Below are 21288 nucleotides of genomic sequence, written 5' to 3'. Positions count from 1 at the left end.
ATGCCTGAGGGACTGGACTGAACTGAACTGAACTGAACAATTCATAGTGCTTAATTCTGTTACTGTAGAAGTAGTGTTACAAAATGTATGCTGGTGAAGAAGATAATGCTAAACTAATAAGTTTTTCTTAGAGTAGTGACACAGAGACAGGGTATAACTTTTATATAAATAGAATGCATGATTAAAATACTTTAGAAAAGAAAATTTATAATTGCATTTTATTAAAGCACACTTTTTTAGATTTATAGCCCCTTTTCTTTAATAAATTTAATGTAATATGACATTTAACTAAATATATATACCCATTTATACCATACATGCTGTCATGAGAAGAGGGAGATAAAGAGTAATATTTATGGATAGTGGGTCCTCTTTCATTTTCCCTGAATGACAAAGATAAAAAAATTGGCTCTTCTTTTTTTGAGGGGAGGAGTCACCTTAAGATCCATGGCTAGAGAAGAGTGAAGAGAATAGAGTATCTCTGGTGACTGAGGGACTCATCTGATGCCATGATACAAATTCCTCATGATGTTTATTTTAAAAATAATAACTACTTTATTTAAAAGAGTAAGTTATAATTCATAGCTATGAATAAATCTTCAATGTACAGAGAGACAATGACTTATTCAACTTTGTTTATAAACTTGGGATGCTGTGTTGCAAAAGTTAAAATATGACTTTGGTCAGTACCTCTTCCTGCATTTAATATATTAGATAATATATTAGATAAACTCAGCAAGAACTAAAAAAAAAAAAAAGAGAGAGAAGATTTGACTCTTAAAAAGACATTGAGTTTAATTACATCATAGACAAGTTTGTGATTCATTTATTAAAAAAAATCTTCATGATAAAATCATTTTGATACATAACTTCAACCACACTGCTTTCATGGTGAAATCTCATTGGCTGGAATGCATAACTATTAAACCATCCTTGTCTGGGAGGATTCTTTGGCAGTTTTTGGCTCAACTGTCTGTTTAGAAGGGATTTAGCCAAGTTTCACTTGGGAATTGATTGGTGAAAATACAGACCAACTTCTTCATGGGAAAACCAGGGAATTAAACAATCTGTTGGTTTCTAAATTTATGTACCAAGAGAAGATAGCAACAAAATCCATAATCAACAGCAGGTAAATGCCATTTCTACCTGTTTCTACTTTAGCCTGTATGAATTCCAAATATAACTACCATCTTTTAAAAACAAACAAACCAAGAAATGAAGAAGCCCACTTTTGAGTCCAGTGAATTCGAAATAGCAAGCAAGGTGTTATTTACTGTTTGTACCATTAGCTATTTGTTTTGGTTCCATTTAATTTTTGTTAAAAGTACCAGATGGTTATGTAGTCAGAATTATAGGAAATTAAAGCTAGAACAAGTAGCAGACACAGTTTTCATGACTGAGGAGTTGTGTGAAAATTTTTACTTTGGTTTCTATTCACTGGATTTTTTTTTTTTTTTTTACTTTTCTAGTTTTTTTTTTTTTTTAAGCACCTCATTTTTCTTCCCTGTTAAAAGTATAAATTATGCCTAGATATCAATAAATCTCATAAATCTTGTAAAAAGTCAGTCTACAACTCAAAGAGTAGCTTAAACACTACCATGAGTTTACTTGATTTAAGGAACATTTGACTCCATCATGTTTCATTTTTCTTCCTCTTCTTATTTTTAAGGAGATTGCCTAACGTGATGGTGAAAACTATGAACCATGTGTAACCCCCGGGTGGCACGGTCAGGAGTGCTGCTGCTCTTGACGGTGTTTACTCACTCAGCCCTCAAGCCAGCAATGCCTCCAGTGATCACGAAAAGACCTTTCAACATTTTCTGGGCCGCCCCAACAATGCAGTGCCAGCATTTCTTCAATGTGGATCTGAATCTTCAGTTATTTAATATTATATCAAATCCTTTGGAGACTCAGAGTGGATCGACAATTGCCATAATTTATCCAAATGAATTAGGGTGTTATCCTTATTTCTCTCCAGAGGGAAAATCCTTTAATGGAGGGATACCACAGAATATGAGCCTTCCTACACACCTGAGGAAGACCGCTGATGACATTGCAAAAGTTTTTCCTTGGTGGAGATCAGAAGGTCTTGTTATCATTGACTGGGAAAGCTGGAAGCCACAATGGGACAGAAATTGGGGCAATAGAGTAATATATAAAAACCACTCTTTAGACTTTACTAGAAACCACCATCCTGATTGGTCAGAAATGAAAGTGAGAACAGTTGCCCAAAAGGAATTTGAAACTGCTGGAAAGAGTATTATGAATGCTACTCTCACACTGGCTTTAGAAATGAGACCAAAATGTCTATGGGGCTTTTATCTCTATCCAGACTGCTACAATTATGATTATAGGATAAATCCACAGACCTACACAGGTAAATGCCCAAGTGACGAAATTTTCCGCAATGACCAACTTCAGTGGCTATGGGAAAAAAGCAGAGCACTTTATACTTCAGTATATTTGGATAAAATATTGAAGTCAAGTTTAAATGCTTTGAAATTTGTTCATTATCGAGTTAGAGAAGCTATGAGAATTGCTGAAATGGCTAAAGATGACTATGTTTTACCAGTTTTTATTTTTTCCAGACCATTTTATTTGAATAGTATTGAAGCTTTGTCACAGGTAAGAAAAAAAAAATACAGTCACACATTAAAAAATGGAAATTTAGTAGAATATGAAATTTAGGGAATAATGTTTTAGGATGCTTATATCCCCTTAATAATAGAATGCTACTCTATTACTAAAACCATGTAGTCCTTCAAATGTCAGGCCAATTCTGAAACAATATCATTGACAATTAGATGTTTGCTTAAGAGTTTGTAAGTGATGGTTTTTACCAGCTTACCATTTACAAGGGTTTCCTGCAGAACTGTAGTTTAAGTTTAATCATGCAACAGATTAAATTTAACTAGGAAGAAAATTCATATTAAAGAAACTCTTAACGTGAAACAGTAGCAGCAATTTTCCAAAACAAAACTGTATGAAGGAGAGCTTGGGTAAATTATTTACCAACTATGTTTTCAATATATTGCATTTTTATGTTTTAATTGATTATGTTACTTAAAAATAATATAGATTGTTGATTTTATCTTCAAAAATCTAAAATGTAATCTAGTGATGAGTGTCTAGGCAATGAAAGTGGTTTATATAAAAGTATTCTTAGACTTACACAGGGTTCAGTTCAGTTCAGTCACTCAGTCGTGTCCGACTCTTTGCGACCCCCTGAATCACAGCACGCCAGGCCTCCCTGTCCATCACCAACTCCCGGAGCTCACTCAAACTCATGTCCATCGAGTTGGTGATGCCATCCAGCCATCTCATCCTCTGTTGTCCCCTTCTCCTCCTGCCCTCAATCTCTCCCAGCATCAGGGTCTTTTCCAATGAGTCAACTCTTCGCATGAGGTGGCCAAAGTACTGGAGTTTCAGCTTTAGTATCATTCCTTCCAATGAACACCCAGGACTGATCTCCTTTAGAATGGACTGGTTGGATCTCCTTGCAGTCCAAGGGACTCTCAAGAGTCTTCTCCAACACCACAGTTCAAAAGCATCCATTCTTCGGCACTCAGCTTTCTTCACAGTCCAACTCTCACATCCATACATGACCACTGGAAAAACCATAGCCTTGACTAGATGGACCTTTGTTGGCAAAGTAATGTGTCTGCTTTTGAATATGCTATCTAGGTTGGTCATAACTTTCCTTCCAAGGAGTAAGGATCTTTTAATTTCATGGCTGCAATCACCATCTGCAGTGATTTAGGAGCCCCCCAAAATAAAGTCAGCCACTGTCTCCACTGTTTCCCCATATATTTTCCATGAAGTGATGGGAATGGATGCCATGATCTTAGTTTTCTGAATGTTAAGCTTTAAGCCAACTTTTTCACTCTCCTCTTTCACTTTCAACAAGAGGCTTTTTAGTTCCTCTTCACTTTCTGCCATAAGAGTGGTGTCATCTGCATACACAAGGTAGGAAGCACAAAGATGTAGGAATGAACTGGTTTGGAAGATAATGGTTTGTAGAGTCTTGGAAGTATTCAAGCTTTATCTAGATAGTCACTTATATAGGATATTCTTGTAGGGATTCAATTATTGGGTGGGTGGTCAGGTGAGAAAACCCTTAAATCTCCATCAATAGCTGTGAGCTCACAATTCAGTCTTTCTAGTACACAACACAGAAGCAGTACTGAAATCACTTACATTTGTGATAAGAACATTTAAATGAAATATCAGTTCTTCCTCAAATATTTCAGAATAAAATATATTGACCCAAATACTGTTTAGTAAGCTTTACATTGCTATTCTTGTAGGATTACTCAGTATTATTCAAAATGGAATATTAATTCAGTGTTTAGGAGGAAAAGAAATATAGCACCATGATAAAAAGTTGGAGGATGTCAGATATGCCTAATCTGCCTCACCCTCAAACACGGATCTTTTGTTACCTGCTTTAGCACTTTCTTTTTCATGGGGTTCTTCCTATTCTAGAAGGAAAACTGCCACTTGGGAACCCAATTAATCCCTGAAAAATTCTTGACTATGTTAAGTCTACTCTGCCTCTGGATAACTTTGTGTCACTATTAGTTATAATCTTAACTTCTGGTGCAATACAGAATAAATCAAATCTCTATTTCAAAAGGCAGTTCTCCAAGTATTGGATGCTGTCAGTCAGATCTACCAAAATCTTCTCAATAAATTATTCCTCAAGTAACAGATTTCTCAAATCATGTCACTTTCTCAAATCCATTGGGGAATTATATTTATTCCTTCAAGAAATACTTATTGAGTGTCTACAGTATGTCACAATGTATTATGAATAATGAGTAGAAAATAATAAGCCATGCAGTCAGATATTTTGTCTTGATAGAAAAGGATAGAATGAGATAAGCCACATTTTAATGAAATTCTTGTTTGTAAAGTCCCCATTTTGGGGTAATATTTGATTTTCAAAGTCAATTATGGGCTAAGTATCACCTCTGAGCTCTATTTCAGAAAACCAAAATTATAGTGTTATCTGAGTAATAGTATACTGAAGTGTTTTAATACTATGCAATTGCCTTTCCCTTTTCACATGAATCTTTCCCTTTTCACATGAACAAACAGCATGAATCTCATTTATTGTTTAAATAGCATTATTATAACATCTTTTATTCCCTGGAGAAGGAAATGGCAACCCACTCCAGTATTCTTGCCTGAAAAATCCCATGGACAGAGGAGCCTGGTGGCCTACAGTCCAATGGGTCACAAAGAATTGGACATGATTGAGTGACTAAGCACAACATCATTTATTATGTTCTGCATATTGTAATTATGAAATCACTTAAAGCTAACTCTGCTAGATATTTTCTTTCCAGTGTCTCAATTTGAATGAGAGACCTGATTTTCATTTAATGAAGGCAATGCTAGTTAGTATAATGGAAGAATGATTTTTTTTTCTTGTTTTATTATGTAGACAAATTGTGAAACACAGTGCTAGGTTACTGGAGACTTCATATAATGCAGAGGAGCTTTGCTGAAGCATGGCCATTTTCTCATTCTGGCTTTTGAATATTTTACCTTTATACTGGATCTCTGATTCTCCATACCTTGCAGGGAAGGAAAGAATGCAGACTGTCCATCTATCATTCCTTCTCTCTTTCATCTCTTCCTATTTCCTGCTTCTTTGCTCTTGGTCTATAATCATGAACATGACCTCCTCTGTTTCTTATCCTGGTGAATTATAATCTACTTAGTCATCCCACTTGAGAGTCACTTGGATGCCTTCCTTCTCTGTCTATTATCCAGTAGGTAACTAAATCTTATCCATCTTAATTTCCAAAGAACTGTTCAATCTGTCCTCTATGCTTTACAAGGACTGACCTTGCCTTTGTTGACGCTCTTATCATTTCTCATTGAACAGTTTTCATCATCTCTAATTGGGGTCCCTGACTGTCATCTTGACTTCCTTCTTCAATATGTTTTTATGACAGCTGAAAATATCTTAGTTGCAAATGTGTGGCCTTCCAGTGTCAAAACTTTCTTGTAGCTAAGCCCTAACACTTTAAAATTGTGTAATAAAATATACACAAAAGACACTTGTATTTGGATGTTACTTATCTATTGGGTTGACCAGAAAGTTCATTTGTGTTTTTATATACAATACTTCTGGTAGCACTTAGTTGTCTTTAACTTCATTCAAAACAGTTTTTTTAGATTGTATTGTGACAGCTGTCATATCAGAGTGTAAACAAACCGAAAACAAAAACAGACTCATAGATACAGATAAGAAACTGATCATGTCCCATGGAAGGAGGTAGAGGGTTGGAAATTATAAAATAAATAAGACCTAGAGATATAATGTCAGAGAAGGCAATGGCAACCCACTCCAGTACTCTTGCCTGGAAAATCCCATGGACGGAGGAGCCTGGTAGGCTGCTGTCCAGGGGGTTGCGAAGAGTCGGACGTGACTGAGCGACTTCACTTTCACTTTTCACTTTCATGCATTGGAGAAGGAAATGGCAACCCACTCCAGTGTTCTTGCTTGGAGAATCTCAGGGACAGTGGAGCCTGGTGGCTGCCATCTATGGGGTCGTACAGAGTCGGACACTACTGAAGCGACTTAGCAGCAGCAGCAGAGACATAACGTACAGCATAGAGAATACAGTCAATAATGCTGTAGTAACTATGATGATGACAGATGGTAACTAAGCTTATGGTGATCATTTTGTAATACATAAAAAAATCAAAGCACTATGCCAAATGCCTGAAACTAGCACAATATTTGTAAATCATTTATACTTCATTAAAAATATAAAAAATTAAAAGTTAAAAATGCCTTATCCAAATGAGTGAATTTTTGTGTAGCCACTTTAATACTGAAGATGGAAGCAAAACATTTTCTGCATATTATGCTTATTATTTCAAGAAAGGTAAAAACAATAGAAATGCATAAAAAGATTTGTGCAGTGTATGGAGAAGGTGCTGTGACTGATCAAACATGTCAAAAGTGGTTTGCAGATTTTCATGCTGGAGATTTCTCACTGGACAATGCTCCAAGGTGAAGTAAACAAGTTGAAATTGATAGTGATCATATCAAACCATTAATTGAGAACAATCAACATTATACCACTTGGGAGATAGCCAACATACTCAAAATATCCAAATCTTGAAAATCATTTGCACTAACTTGGTTATTTTCATTGTTTTGATATATGGGTGCCACGTAAGTTAAGCAGAAAAAAACCCATCTTAACCAAATTTCCACATGCGATTCTCCACTTAAACATAATGAAAATGTTCCGTTTTTACAACAAATTGTGATGGGCAATGAAAAGTGGATATTGTAAAATAATGTGGAATGGAAGAGATCATGGGGCAAGTGAAATAAACCACCACCAACCACACCAAAGCCCTATCTTCATCTAAAGAAGGTGATGTTGTTTATATGGTGGGATTAGAAAGGGTGGCTTTTATTATGAGCTCCTTCTGGAAACCAAACAATTCCAACAGCTACTCAAACATAAAATGCATTATCTTCCATTAGGATAGCTTGAGACTGTATCTTTCTTTGATGACCAGGCAAAACTGTTATAGCTTGGCTGGGAAGTTCTGATTCATCTGCCATATTCATCAGACACTACACATTTGGATGTCCATTTATTTCAGTCTTTACAAAATTCTATTAATGGAAAAAAATTCAACTCCCTGGAAAGGAGTTGTTTGCTCAAAAAGATAAAAAGTTTTGGGAAAATGAAATTGCCTGAAAAATAGCAGAAGGCAGTGGAGCAAAACAGTGAATATTTTGTTCAGTAAAATTCTTCATGAAAATGAAAAATGTGTCTTTTATTTTTATTTGAACTCCAAAGAACTTTTTGGCTAACCTAATACAAGGATTCAGATACATTTACTTCTCCCCACATCCCCAGTGCTTTTTACCTACCATAAGAGTTACTGACACTTCTCAAGGAATCGCACTTTTTCCTACATATGACTCTGCCTTTTCTTTTTTTCCTACTGGATAAAAAAAATTCTGCTCTCTTAAGTCTATTTTATCAATTTATACTCCTTTCCAAAGACCACTCTGAAATTTCACCTCTTGAAGGAAATCTTCCAATACACTTCCATGCAACATTAACCACTTTCTCTAATCTATGTATGTCTTGTGGGTGCTAATATATAATTTAATTTGTTACCCTGAAATTATATATGTCTGTCATAATCATCACACTAAAACACACTCTCAAGAACAAGAAATGGAATCTATTTCATTTTTATATTCTTAGTGTCTAGAATACTGCTTGGAACATCATACATATTTATCAGGTAAGTATCCCAGGCAGAATTACCTTTTCCTATTCTGCTCTATAGTCCTTTGTTTTAGAAACAAAGATAATGTTATCAGTATGTTCTTTACCACAGTTGATAGACTGAAACATTTTTGAATTGTCAGTGATTAAATATGATTGGCAGAATCTACTTGCGACCCTTCTCTTTTTTAGGAGGACTTAGTGCATACAATTGGTGAGAGTGCAGCATTGGGGGCATCAGGAGTAATATTGTGGGGAGGATATGACTATTCTGATTCAAAGGTAAGCAGTGGTTTCCCTACCAGCATCATGGAGATATTACAGATATTGTTTTTTTTTTTAATTTTTATTTTATTTTTAATATAAATTTATTTATTTTAAATGAGGCTAATTACTTTACAATATTGTATTGGTTTTGCCATACATTGACATGAATCCACCACAGACGTACATGTGTTCCCCATCTTGATCCCCCCCTTCCCTCTCCCTCTCCATACCATCCCTCTGGGTCATCCCAGTGCACCAGCCCTGAGCATCCTGTATCATGCATCGAACCTGGACTGGCGATTCATTTCACATATGATAATATACATGTTTCAAAGCCATTCTCCCAAATCATCCCACCCTCGCCCTCTCCCACAGAGTCCAAAAGACTGTTCTATACATCTGTGTCTCTTTTGCTGTCTCACATACAGGGTTATAGTTACTGTCTTTCTAAATTCCATATATATGCTTTAATATACTGTATGGTGTTTTTCTTTCTGGCTTACTTCACTCTGTATAATAGGCTCCAGTTTCATCCACCTCATTAGAACTGATTCAAATGTATTCTTTTTAATGGCTGAGTAATACTCCATTGTGTATATGTATCACAGCCTTCTTATCCATTCGTCTGCTGATGGACATCTAGGTTGCTTCCATGTCCTGGCTATTCCAAACAGTGCTGCGATGAACACTGGGGTACATGTGTCTCTTTCGATTCTGGTTTCCTCAGTACGTATGCCCAGAAGTGGGATTGCTGGGTCATATGGCAGTTCTATTTCCAGTTTTTTAAGGAATCTCCACACTGTTCTCCATAGTGGCTGTACTAGTTTGCATTCTCACCAACAGTGTAAGAGGGTTCCCTTTTCTCCACACCCTCTCCAGCATTTATTGCTTGTAGACTTTTGGATAGCAGCCATTCTGACTGGCATGAAATGGTACCTCAATGTGGTTTTGATTTGCATTTCTCTGATACTGAGTGATGTTGAGCATCTTTTCATGTGTTTGTTAGCCATCTGTATGTCTTCTTTGGAGAAATGTCTGTTTAGGTCCTTGGCCCATTTTTTGATTGGGTCATTTATTTTTCTGGAATTGAGCTGTAGGAGTTGCTTGTATATTTTTGAGACTCTTTGTCAGTTGTTTCATTAGCTATTATTTTCTCCCATTCTAAAGGCTGTCTTTTCACCTTGCTTATAGTTTCCTTTGTTGTGCAGAAGCTTTTAATTTTAATTAGGTCCCATTTGTTTAGTTTTGCTTTTATTTCCAATATTCTGGGAGGTGGGTCATAGAGGATCCTGCTGTGATTTATGTCAGAGAGTGTTTTGCTTATGTTCTCCTCTAGGAGTTTTATAGTTTTTGGTCTTAAATTTAGATTTTTAATCCATTTTGAGTTTATTTTTGTGTATGGTGTTAGAAAGTGTTCTAGTTTCATTCTTTTACAAGTGGTTGACCAGTTTTCCCAGCATCACTTGGTAAAGAGTTTGTCTTTTCTCCATTGTATATTCTTGCCTGCTTTGTCAAAGATAAGGTGTCCATAGGTGCGTGGATTTATCTCTGGGATTTCTATTTTGTTCCATTGATCTATATTTCTGTCTTTGTGCCAGTACCATACTGTCTTGACAACTGTGGCTTTGTAGTAGAGCCTGAAGTCAGGCAGGTTGATTTCTTCTCCCTGGAGTGCAATGAAGTGTCCAGTAATGCGTTGTGAGATGTCAGTGTGTTTGGAGTGACTTTGGGCAGCTGTATATTGAAGCTCAGGGCTATGTTTCTGTGTTGCTGGAGAATTTGCATGGTATGTCTTGCTCTGGAACTTGTTGGCCCTTGGGTGGTGCTTGGTTTCAGTGTATGTATGGAGGCATTGGATGAGCTCCTATCGATTAATGTTCCCTGGAGTCAGGAGTTCTCTGGTGTCCTCAGAATTTGGACTTAAGCCTCCTGCCTCTGGTTTTCAGTCTTACTCTTACAGTAGCCTCAAGACTTCTCCATCTACAGAGCACCAATGATAAAACATCTAGGTTAAAGATGAAAAGTCTGTCCACAGTGAGGGACACCCAGAGAGGTTCACAGAGTTACATGGAAAAGAAAAGAGGGGGGAGGGAGATAGAAGTGACCAGGAGAAGAAGAGGGGGAATCAAAAGAGGAGAGAGCAAGCTAGCCAGTAATCACTTCCTTATGTGCTCTCCACAGTCTGGACTGCTCAGAGAAGTTCACATAGTTATACAGAGAAGAGAAGAGGGAGGAAGGAGACAGAGGTGGCCAGGAGGATAAAGGGGGGAATCAAAAGGAGAGAGACAGATCCAGCCAGTAATCAGTTCCCTAAGTGTTCTCCACAGTCTGGAACACACAAAGAGATTCAGAGAAGAAGACATACAGATGGCTAACAAACACTTGAAAAAGATGCTCAACATCACTCTTTATCAGAGAAATGCAAATCAAAACCACTATGAGGTACCATTTCACACCAGTCAGAATGGCTGCGATCCAAAAGTCTACAAATAATAAATGCTGGAGAGGTGTGGAGAAAAGGGAACCCTCTTACACTGTTGGTGGGAATGCAAACTAGTACAGCCACTATGGAGAACAGTGTGGAGATTCCTTAAAAAACTGGAAATAGAACTGCCTTATGATCCAGCAATCCCACTGCTGGGCATACACACTGAGAAACCAGAAGGAAAAGAGACACGTGTACCCCAATGTTCATGCAGCACTGTTTATAATAGCCAGGACATGGAAGCAACCTAGATGTCCATCAGCAGATGAATGGATAAGAAAGCTGTGGTACATATACACAATGGAGTATTACTCAGCCATTAAAAAGAATACATTTGAATCAGTTCTATGAGGTGGTGGATGAAACTGGAGCCTATTATACATACAGTGAAGTAAGCCAGAAGGAAAAACACCAATACAGTATACTAGCATATATATGGAATTTAGAAAGATGGTAACAATAACCCTGTATCCAGGGGAGACAGCAAAGAGACACTGATGTATAGAACAGTCTTATGGACTCTGTGGGAGAGGAGAGGGTGGGAAGATTTGGGAGAATGGCATTGAAACATGTGAAATGTCATGTATACAAAAATAACAGATGCCAGTCAGTTGTGGACTGTGTGGGGTCAGTTCATTTTCAGATAGTTCCTTGATCCAGCTTATACTTCTCAAGATCTATAGGCCCCTTCCTATGTAGTCGGTGCTTAACTACAGGGTTTTAATCTATTGCACCTGTCACTTCAAGGCAGTTCCCTCTGTTTTAGCTTCTGTTTGCTGGTCTCTTCAGTGTCTTATTTCTGCCCTGACACAAGGGGGCGGTGGTGGACACTTTTTTAGGCTCACTTGTTCAGTCGTGCTGTAGGGAGGGAGGGACGCTGCAAACAAATAACACTGGCATGTGCTCGCAGTGTCTCGGCCACAATGGGTTTGTCCCTGCTCACAGCGTGTGTGCTTTTCCTGTCTAAACTTCTTAGGCTCTAGGCTGCTCTGCTGGGAATTGTCTGAGGCCAGCCCTGGGTTGTATGCACTTCCCAGGTCTACGCTGCTCAAGTTTAGGTACTCGGGTACTTCTCAAAGGCACAGACGTGGTTGGGCCTGCGTTTTGTGCCCTTCCCAGGTTCAAGCAGCTCAGGTGACCAGGTGTTTGGCGAGTGCGGTCGCTGCAACTTATTGCCTCTCCTGTCCCTGCCGCTCGGTTTTCTGGGTGTACAACTGGTGCACCTTCTCAGGTGGATGTCAACCATCCAGAATCCCAAGAAGTCTTGGTTAGCAACGAAGCCTGCTTGCAGTTTGGTAAATGATGCCTCTCTGGGGCCATGATTGCCCCCTTTCAACTCTGGCAGCCCTCGCCTGCCTGTCTCCAGCAGGGGGATGGGCAAGTCCACAGCCGGAGAGCTCTAGTCAGTCCTTTGTTCTGTGAGCGTGCCTGGTGGTGTCTTAGGTTAGGGCTTTTTGCAGGGTAGCTATCCCACAGTCTGGTTTGCTATCTCAAGTTAGTTCCCTCAGATTGCCCTCGGGGCATTCAGGCCCAGTCCTTACTCTAAGCAATGCAGCCCGTTCCTCCCTGCCCAGCCCCCGTTTGCTAGTGGTGGATACGGGCATCTGCGCTGCTTTTCTGCTGGGGGAGTTACCGTTGGGCACGTTAATCTGTGGGTTTTAATTATTTATTTATTTTTCCTCCCAGTTATGTTGCCCTCTGAGGTTCCAAGGCTCACCACAGACTTGCCAGTGAGTATTTCCTGGTGTTTGGAAACTTCTCTCTTTTTTAAGACTCCTTTCCCGTGACGGATCTCCTTCCCTACCTGTTTTGTCTCTCTTTTTATCTTTTATATTTTTTCCTACCTCCTTTCAAAGACAATGGCCTGCTTTTCTGGCTGTCTGATGTCCTCTGCCAGCATTCAGAAGTTGTTTTGTGGAATTTACTCAGCGTTCAAATGTTCTTTTGATGAATTTATGGGGGAGAAAGAGGTCTCCCTGTCTTATTCCTCCACCATCTTCTGGTTTTTGTTTTAATTTTTCACGTCAGAGACAAATGGTTGCTAATTATCTGCTCAGTTGACTTTAACAAAACTCAGAGAGCACAGGGACTCACATTGAGCAATTTGTCTGTACCAGCCACAGTGTTGTAAAAAGAGCACAAATTTTCCAATCAGACAATCCTAAATAAGAATACAAATTTTACATTCTAGGGGTGTAATCTTGGGCAAATTAATTAACCTCTCTGAGTATCCATGTCTTCATCTAAAAAAAAAGTACTGAAAGAAAACCTACTTTGTAAGAATTTTGGTAGATGGTGGCTCAGCGGCAAAGAATCCACCTGCCAATACAGGAGATGTGGATTCAATCCCTTGGTTGGGAAGACCTCCTGAAGAAGGAAATGGCAACCCATTCCACCATTCTTGCCTGGAAAAATCCCATGGACAGAGGAGCCTGGTGGGGCTACATCCATGGGAGTTGCAAAAGAGTCCAACACAACTTAACAATCAAACAACAGCAAGAATGATATAATACATATGCAAAAAAAAAAAAAAAGAGAGAGAGAATACCAAATTTTAAAAACACATATTTTTCAACCACACAAAGGATGAATTCTCCAAAATTGATTCTTTATTTTCTGATTATCTATGATAGAAATGCTCATGGGAGGAAAAAAAAAATATATATATATATATACACATATATATATGTATATATAAACGTTTATTAACATTCTACTCTTGACAGCAATTCTCACATGAAGTAACTCTATTATTTTCCACAACTGACTTTGAACATGTTCAGTTGGTGGCCTGTTGTACTACCTAAGTGAAAATTCAGAAACCACAGTTTTCCTCATTTTTAGGTATTAATGAATTGGCTTCCCAGGTGGCTCAGTGGGTAAAGAATCTGCCTGCAATGCAGGAGATGCAGGAGATATGGGTTTGATACCTGAGTGGGGAAAATCCCACTCCAGTATTCTTGCCTGCAGAATCCCATAGACAGAGGAGCCTGGTGGGCTACAGTCCATGGGGTCGTAAAAAGTTAGAACACGACTGAAGTGACTGAGCACACACTTATGCACAGGTATTAACAAATAGTTCACTTTTCAAGTATTAAAACATTCTGTCTCAAAAAATGTAAAAACAGTCAGCTCTTTCTCATTTTGCATTCTACAAATCAGCATGCTGGTATTGGTAAGAGGAGGAGGCCTAAGACTGAACGACTTGGATTACAATGTTCACTTTTTGTCTCCTACTAGCCAACGGCCTTGAACAAATCTCTACAGTTTCTCTATCTGTTAAATGGTGAGAATAATAGTATCTATCTCATAGGGCTGTTATAAGAATTACATGATTAATACATGTAAAGCACTTAAACAGTACCTGGCACATGCCAAGTGCCATGTAAATGGTGGTTGTTATTATCCAGGTTAAAACTTCTTGCTTCTCCTCCCCACACCCCAAGCTTGGGTCTCAGTTATGGGGAAGAGGAGTACCATTCATTTCTTTGCTCATTTGCTTCAAGGATGAGTGCAGGAGACTGGGATAGAGAGGAGGCAAAGCAGGCAAAGTAATTTTTATTTATATGCTGGCTTTTAAAATTACTGTGGTCTCTTGAAGACCATCCCACATGGCTGCCATGTAGGGTCTGGCTCTTTCTTGCATGAGGTTAGAGATGCTTCCAACCCCCACACAACTTGCATCTTCCAGGTTTTGCTCCTGAGGCATTGGAGAGAGGGAGCTTACATATGTTGAGATATGCTGGGAAGAGGATCAGGGGATCACATTGGAATGGGTTAAGGTTGTTGAAATGTTCGTGAGACATCCAGGTAGAGATGTGTAATAGGTAGGTGGGTGTACAGTTGATCAGAGATAAATTCTGGGAAATACACATCTGGGAGTTCTATTTAAGGCAATGAGAAGGGGTAAGTTTAACCAGAGAGAGTATAGCTGGAAAAGAGAAAAATTAAGCCTAGGGCACTCCAGGGTTAAGAGGTAGGGAAGATGAGCTAGTAAATGAGATTAAGAAGGAGCATTCAGTGAGAAAGGAAAAATCCAGAAGAGTGTGATATACCAGAAGATAAGTGAAGAAGGAATTTTGAGGAAGAGGGCAGGGACAGAACAGGGAAACCCGAGTTGAACCTGATTGGGTTTACCTGTACCCTGTGCTCTCTTTCATTCGTCTCTCCCCCAGGTCTTCTTTCTTCCTCTTCCACCCCTCTTTCTTACTTCTCCTTTTCTTGTTTTGTTCAGTGGTTTCACTGTTTTATTTTTCCCATCTGTCCTACAAACTTCCTCTGATGCCCCAGATAAGGAGCCATGCCTTGACTAAAACTAGCATTTATTCCTAAACATAATGTGAGGCTGACCTAGACTGAATGTGCCTGGAACAAAAATATTACACACGATTTTCAGAACTTGTTATTGCCCAAAGTGACACCTTGTTCAACTGCCTGCCATTAGTAGTTTATTCTGCCTTACGACTTTCCATCTGAACCCCTGAATCCTTTCCACATGGATTCACAGTTTTGGGCCCTCTTCTCAAAGAGAAGCTGTCCTACTGTTTTAAATTAATTGGAATTTAATTATGCATTCATGTTATGTATGCATGCATGCTCAGTCATGTCCGACCCTTTGGACTATAGCCTGCCAGACTCCTCTGTCCGTAGAATTTTCCAGGCAAAAATATTGGAGTGGGTTGCCATTTCCTCCTTCAAGGATATTCCCAACCCAGGGATCAAATCTGAGTTTCCTGCATCTCCTGCATTGCAGGCAGATTCTTTACAGCTGAGCCATCAGGGAAGCCCTTCCATTAGAGTTAGTATTGATCAAAATAATTGAAGTGCTGATAGAAAACACACTTTTGTTAATGAATCTACTAGGATTTTCCCATGGTACTTCCTTTATGGATTAAGGCAAGTGTTGATGAAGATTCTAGCCAGATTCTTCTGGGCTAGCTGATGGTGTCATTTCAATTTGGCCAGCACATCCTAGCTGCACAGTGTGATCATCAGTAGGTAGAACTGTGTACTAGCCTTAAAACTCAAGGTTGTGGACAATCAATGGTGCCTAGTGGCAGATTTATAGGAAGACAATCTGATTTTCCATATGCTATACAAATGACTCAGGAATTTGGTAATAAATAATAATCTTTTATAGAATCCTTCCTACAACCCAGCCAATGGATACATAAAGTACAATGTATTTTTACTATGAGACTGAACCACAGCTACATTTTTTTTTTAAAGAGCTACATATATGAATATGGGGAAAGGATCTTGAAAATGTTTGCAAAGGAAGTTGTAGAAAATAAAATATTCCAAATGATATAAATTTGTATAAGAATTTAAAAACACAAAATAATATTATACACATTGTTCATAATTACATTTACATGCAATAAAGTTATAAAAACATGGATGTAAGTAGTACCCCTCCCCACTTCAGGAGAACTGTTACCTCTGAAGAAATAAGGAGAAGAATGGGATAACTTGGTAGTCTGAGAAAAATCTCACCTGATGTTAACATATATGAAGTATCAGCACCAAAACTGTTTCACAAATTCAAAAAAATCACCCTACATTAAAGATTTTTTTTTAAAGTGTCAGTACAAATATCTCTTAAAGGATGCTCTTGTGGAAAAATGTGGAATCCTCCTCCCCAGAAAATGGTATGAAATGGGTTCATTAGAGTATTCCTAACCAAAGGCATGGATCATCACTTAAGGAATTTTATAAGGGCTCAGTCTTTCATTTAAATGCTAAATCTACTGAAACTCTTTCTCCTCAGGCTTATCAAATACAAAAGTCAATATTAATAAATACTCCCTGGACCATTGAATCATGTTTTGAAAGTGATCTAAATAGATCTCTGTTTTTCCCACAGGAGACCTGCTTGTCTGTGCAAAAATTTATTCAAGGGCCATTGGGCCATTATGCTGTTAATGTGACAACTGCAGCCAAACTCTGCAGTCAGAGTCTATGTAACAATAATGGAAGATGTATTCGAAAAACATCCGAATCCTCCTCCTACCTGCACATGCCGGGGAGTAGCAGTGAGAAATATGGCCCACGCAAGAGCTTGAGAGCCGTCATTTCCCCAGCCAATAAACAGAAGACAATAAAGGACATGAAGGATGGGTTTGTGTGTCATTGCTACCATGGCTGGCATGGAGAGTCTTGCCAGCAACTTTCTTCAGATGTCCTGAGAGGGAAGAATAAGGCCTGTATTGCTAACTTTAAAGTATCAGTTTTTCTCAGCATGACCTTATCTGTGATTCTCTTCATTTTTCTACCCCCATGACAATGTCATTTTTTCCTTGAAATTCTGAAAAGCAGAAGATGCTGTTTTTTTTCTTTAACTTCAATATACTTCTAAAATATTTGTTCTCTTAAAAGTGGAAAAAAAAAAAAAAGGAGGGGTGGGTTGGTGGGTATCTTTGGCTCTATAGAGCCATTAGATAGAGCAATTCTTGCTTGGATGCTTACCTCATGCGAGGCTCTAAGGATAAGGATGTGAATGTACCAAAGTCTCTGTCCTTGGGGAACTTAAATTCTTGTGAGATGAACGATAATAAACAAATTCATTTGTATCAAATGGTGCTAAGTGCTGTGGAGAATAACAAAGCTTGGTAAAGGGATAAGAGAGAGCAGTGGAGATTGTTTACAGGGTGGTCAGGTATGGCTCCCTAATGAGAGGACCTGAAGGTAGGAGGACCAGATCACAAGATGTCTGAGAAAAGCATCCTCAGATGAAGGAAGAGCAAATGCAAGAGTTGTTATGTGAGAGCAGGTTTAGGCCAGTGTGGCTGATGCAGGAGGAAGAGTGAGTCAGGTCATTAACTATTTGAACTAAGAGGTTAAATGAAGGTAATTAAAAAAAATAATAATTTAAGAGAAATTTCTGAAGGAAAGTGATCAAGAAAGATGTCCCTTCATTTTTATTTTTTAAAAAATAAATATACACTTAAATTGGATAGCAACAAGAACATCTATTATGATTAGATGGTGCTACAATGTTTCTGAGACTCCGATTGTTAATAGCAGATAAATTTGTAATAAGGTCATAAGAGATATGGAATGCACATGGGACCTAAGGAAGGCAACCACTGGGTTATGGCTGTTTCTGCTCCAGAGACTGGGAATTCCTATACAATACAAATGACCCCAGGATACCGAGTCGTGGGACCAGAGGGAATCTATACTGAATACTCTAGGATTCATTTCTAGCCAAAGTATCACTAGGGCTCTTGAAAATTCATTTGGTAGTCATCAATATCAGAAAGTAAGCCCTATTATACTCCCATAAGATGGAATTTATATAGGAGATTCTTTGCTGTGATGCTTGTTCTTCATTGAAGTATAGTGTATCCAAGCAATTAATTTCCTTTTAGTTCTTAATGAATGGCAAGTCTTTTGTAAAATTCATTTGGGCACTTGATCTGACCTAGTTACAATCCAGATAATTTTATTTTATAAAGACTCAAAAGACATTCAGTTCAGTTCAGTTGCTCATTCGTGTCCGACCCTTTTCGACCCCGTGAACTGCAGCACGCCAGGCCTCCCTGTCCATCACCAATTCCTGGAGTCCACCCAAACCCATCAAATACTGTTTCCCTTCATAGTTTAGGGAAGGTATTTTCCTGCCTGATATCTTCCAATTATTACACTTTTATATGTACTTTATCCAGGTGTATAGAATGCTGATGGGCTTCCCCAGTGGCTCAGAGTAAAGAATTTGCCTGCAGTGCAGGAGCCGTAGGAGACACAGGTTTGATTCCTGGGTCAGGAAGATCCCCTGGAGGAGAAAATGGCAACGCTCTTCAGTATTCTTGCTTGGAGAATCCCCATGGACAGAGGAGCCTGGTGGGCTATAGTCCATGGGATCACAAAGAGTTGTATGATTGAAGTGACTGAGCCCACGTGAATGTTGATAGTAGACCACAGTCAGATTCAGACTCCCATTTCATTTGTTTGTCTATTTATTTATGCATTTTCAGGAAAAGTAAAAAGTTAAAGAGGCAGTGAAATAGAGTAAGCTAAATTGGGGGCTATTTGTCAGTTTCTCAATTTTGTTGGTATCCTGCTGTACCAAGGGTACAATTACAGTAATTAGATTCTCCTGCTCAAGTTAGAAATGATTTTACCACTGTTAAAGTTAGTACTAGACCATGATAAGTGAAAAAGAATAGCTCCTTCTATCATTACAGTGATGATAGGATTTTAACAATTATTTTTTTGAGTTTTGATATTCAATGAATTACAGTAAGGCAGACAAGGGCAAATATTATCATCATTTTGAAGATAAGGAGAGAATGAGAGGGATAGCCAGTTTTACTCACTAATTAGTGAATACATAAAGGATGGTATACACATCACTGTTCTCCACTGTTTTGTTTTCTTTCTTTCTTTTTTTTTTTGAAAGAAACACAAACGGGATAATTTAATTACGCAGGTTTTTCTAAGTTGTTTTTCTGAACTGGGATATTGGGTCTGTTTGTTGCTCAGTCATATCTGACTCTTTGTGACCATATGGATGGACTTTAGCCCACCAGGCTCCTCTGTCCTTGGGATTCTCCAGGCAAGAATATGGAGTGGGTTGCCATTTCCTCTTCCAGGGGATCATCTCGACCCTGGGATCAAACTCATGTCTCTTGCATTGGCAGGCAGATTCTTTACCACTGAACAGCCATGGAAGCCCCTACCCTGAAACTCCTATGACTGTCTATTTGATGTGGCAATTATATTTTTAAGTACATTTTCACTAGCTTCAACTGTTGTGGGATTCATATCATAAATCAGAGGAAAAAAGGATTAGGGTCAGGGTTAAGGTTAGCCTCTTCATATCTTGGTTAAGAGAATGTGAAGCTTAAGAGATACATAATTTTTTATTGATGTTTATATATAATGAGATAGGTAGTATTTTCTAAATTTATTCTTTTAGGCAGCATAGTATTTGTCTGGAAGAAATACTTTGAGGAGCTACCTAAGGTAGAGGGCAAGATTGCAAAGGCATAAACTCCTATGTGTAAGATTAGAATCATTTATATTCTTTCTGAAATCTAAAATGACTGCTTTCCACTATTTAATAGTCAATGTGTAAGAAGAATTAAGGCAGACAAGAAAAAAAGAGCTGACATATGGAAAATACATAGAAATAAAAAGGAAACTCCAAATCCTATGACCCACAAATAATCATTTAACTTTTTCTAAATAAAAAATATTAAATTTGGGGAATTCCTTGGCAACCCAATGGTAAGGACTCAGTGCTCTCACTGTCAAGGGCTAGGTTTAATCCTTAGTTGGGGAACTAAGGTCCTGTAAGCAGCACAGCCCAGCCAAAAAATTTTTTTTAAGTTACAATTTTATTTTACTTAAATTTAATAGGAAGCAGAAGAAACTAAAACCAAAGGATGCCACATTTCTAACAACAGGTTCTTCCAAATTTTTGGTTTGTTTAAAAATCTGCAAGTTAAAAACAAATCATGGAAGACATTGAATTTTTGTTACTTATTTAGACTTGCATAACTTTGAGTTTCCAGACAACCATCTCATAAAAAGTCATCAATTATATCTACTCCAAAGACAAACATAAACACCTCCATTTTTCTTAAGTAAAAGACCAGAATTTAAACACCATCCCTATGGTTATAATTCTCCAAGAGACATTAATAAAGGGTACGACTGTAAGCAAAATAGTTATAAATACTGCAAACCACTTTAGTAAATGAAATATACCTTCTAAGATGATGGTAATACCTGTTAGGAGCCCTAAGGGTGCCCATCTCATTTCAAAATTACCTGAACAAAGATACTTTGATGTCTAAGGCAGTGTTGTTTCTTACCTCCAATTAATTGTTTAAAAAGCTTGATTGGAAACAGACTTTTTGATGAGATACTTGGTTCCACACCACTCATTTTTAAATCAGAAAGAATGTATATCTTTATTTTAGAAGTAGTATGTCATAACCATACTTTTTGTTCCTTAGTAAATTCGTATCATTGTGTTTATTTGTATATAGGAGATATTCTTTACAAAGCCTTCTAGCTTTCTTTTCTGATTTAGACACTTCAGCTCAAGATAATTTTCTTTCATTATTTTTCAAACAGCTCATTTTCATTCTCTTTGTTCATTTAGGAAATTACTGTCAGATGGATCTTAGCTCTTCTTGAGCTATACTCAGTGTTGTTTTTCTTTCAAGTATTCTAAGCTTTTGTCTTTTTTGTTTTGTATCATGGATTTGCCCACTTTTTCTTTTAGAATGCTAGCTTTAT

The 21288-nt window shown here is 38.0% G+C and overlaps 1 protein-coding gene across 1 annotated transcript; it reads left to right on the top strand.

The window, feature by feature from the left end:
• The first annotated feature begins 1704 nt into the window (after positions 1-1704).
• On the top strand, positions 1705-17317 carry LOC102267588 (hyaluronidase-4). Its single transcript, XM_005895333.3, has 3 exons — positions 1705-2625; positions 8475-8564; positions 16901-17317. Exons 1-3 carry the CDS (start codon positions 1705-1707, stop codon positions 17315-17317), a joined length of 1428 nt encoding a protein of 475 aa, XP_005895395.2.
• Positions 17318-21288: the final 3971 nt, after the last annotated feature.

Source organism: Bos mutus, chromosome 4, assembly GCF_027580195.1.
Source record: "Bos mutus isolate GX-2022 chromosome 4, NWIPB_WYAK_1.1, whole genome shotgun sequence".
In the NCBI taxonomy this organism is placed as follows: domain Eukaryota; kingdom Metazoa; phylum Chordata; class Mammalia; order Artiodactyla; family Bovidae; genus Bos; species Bos mutus.
This window is presented reverse-complemented; position numbering and strand designations above follow the sequence as displayed.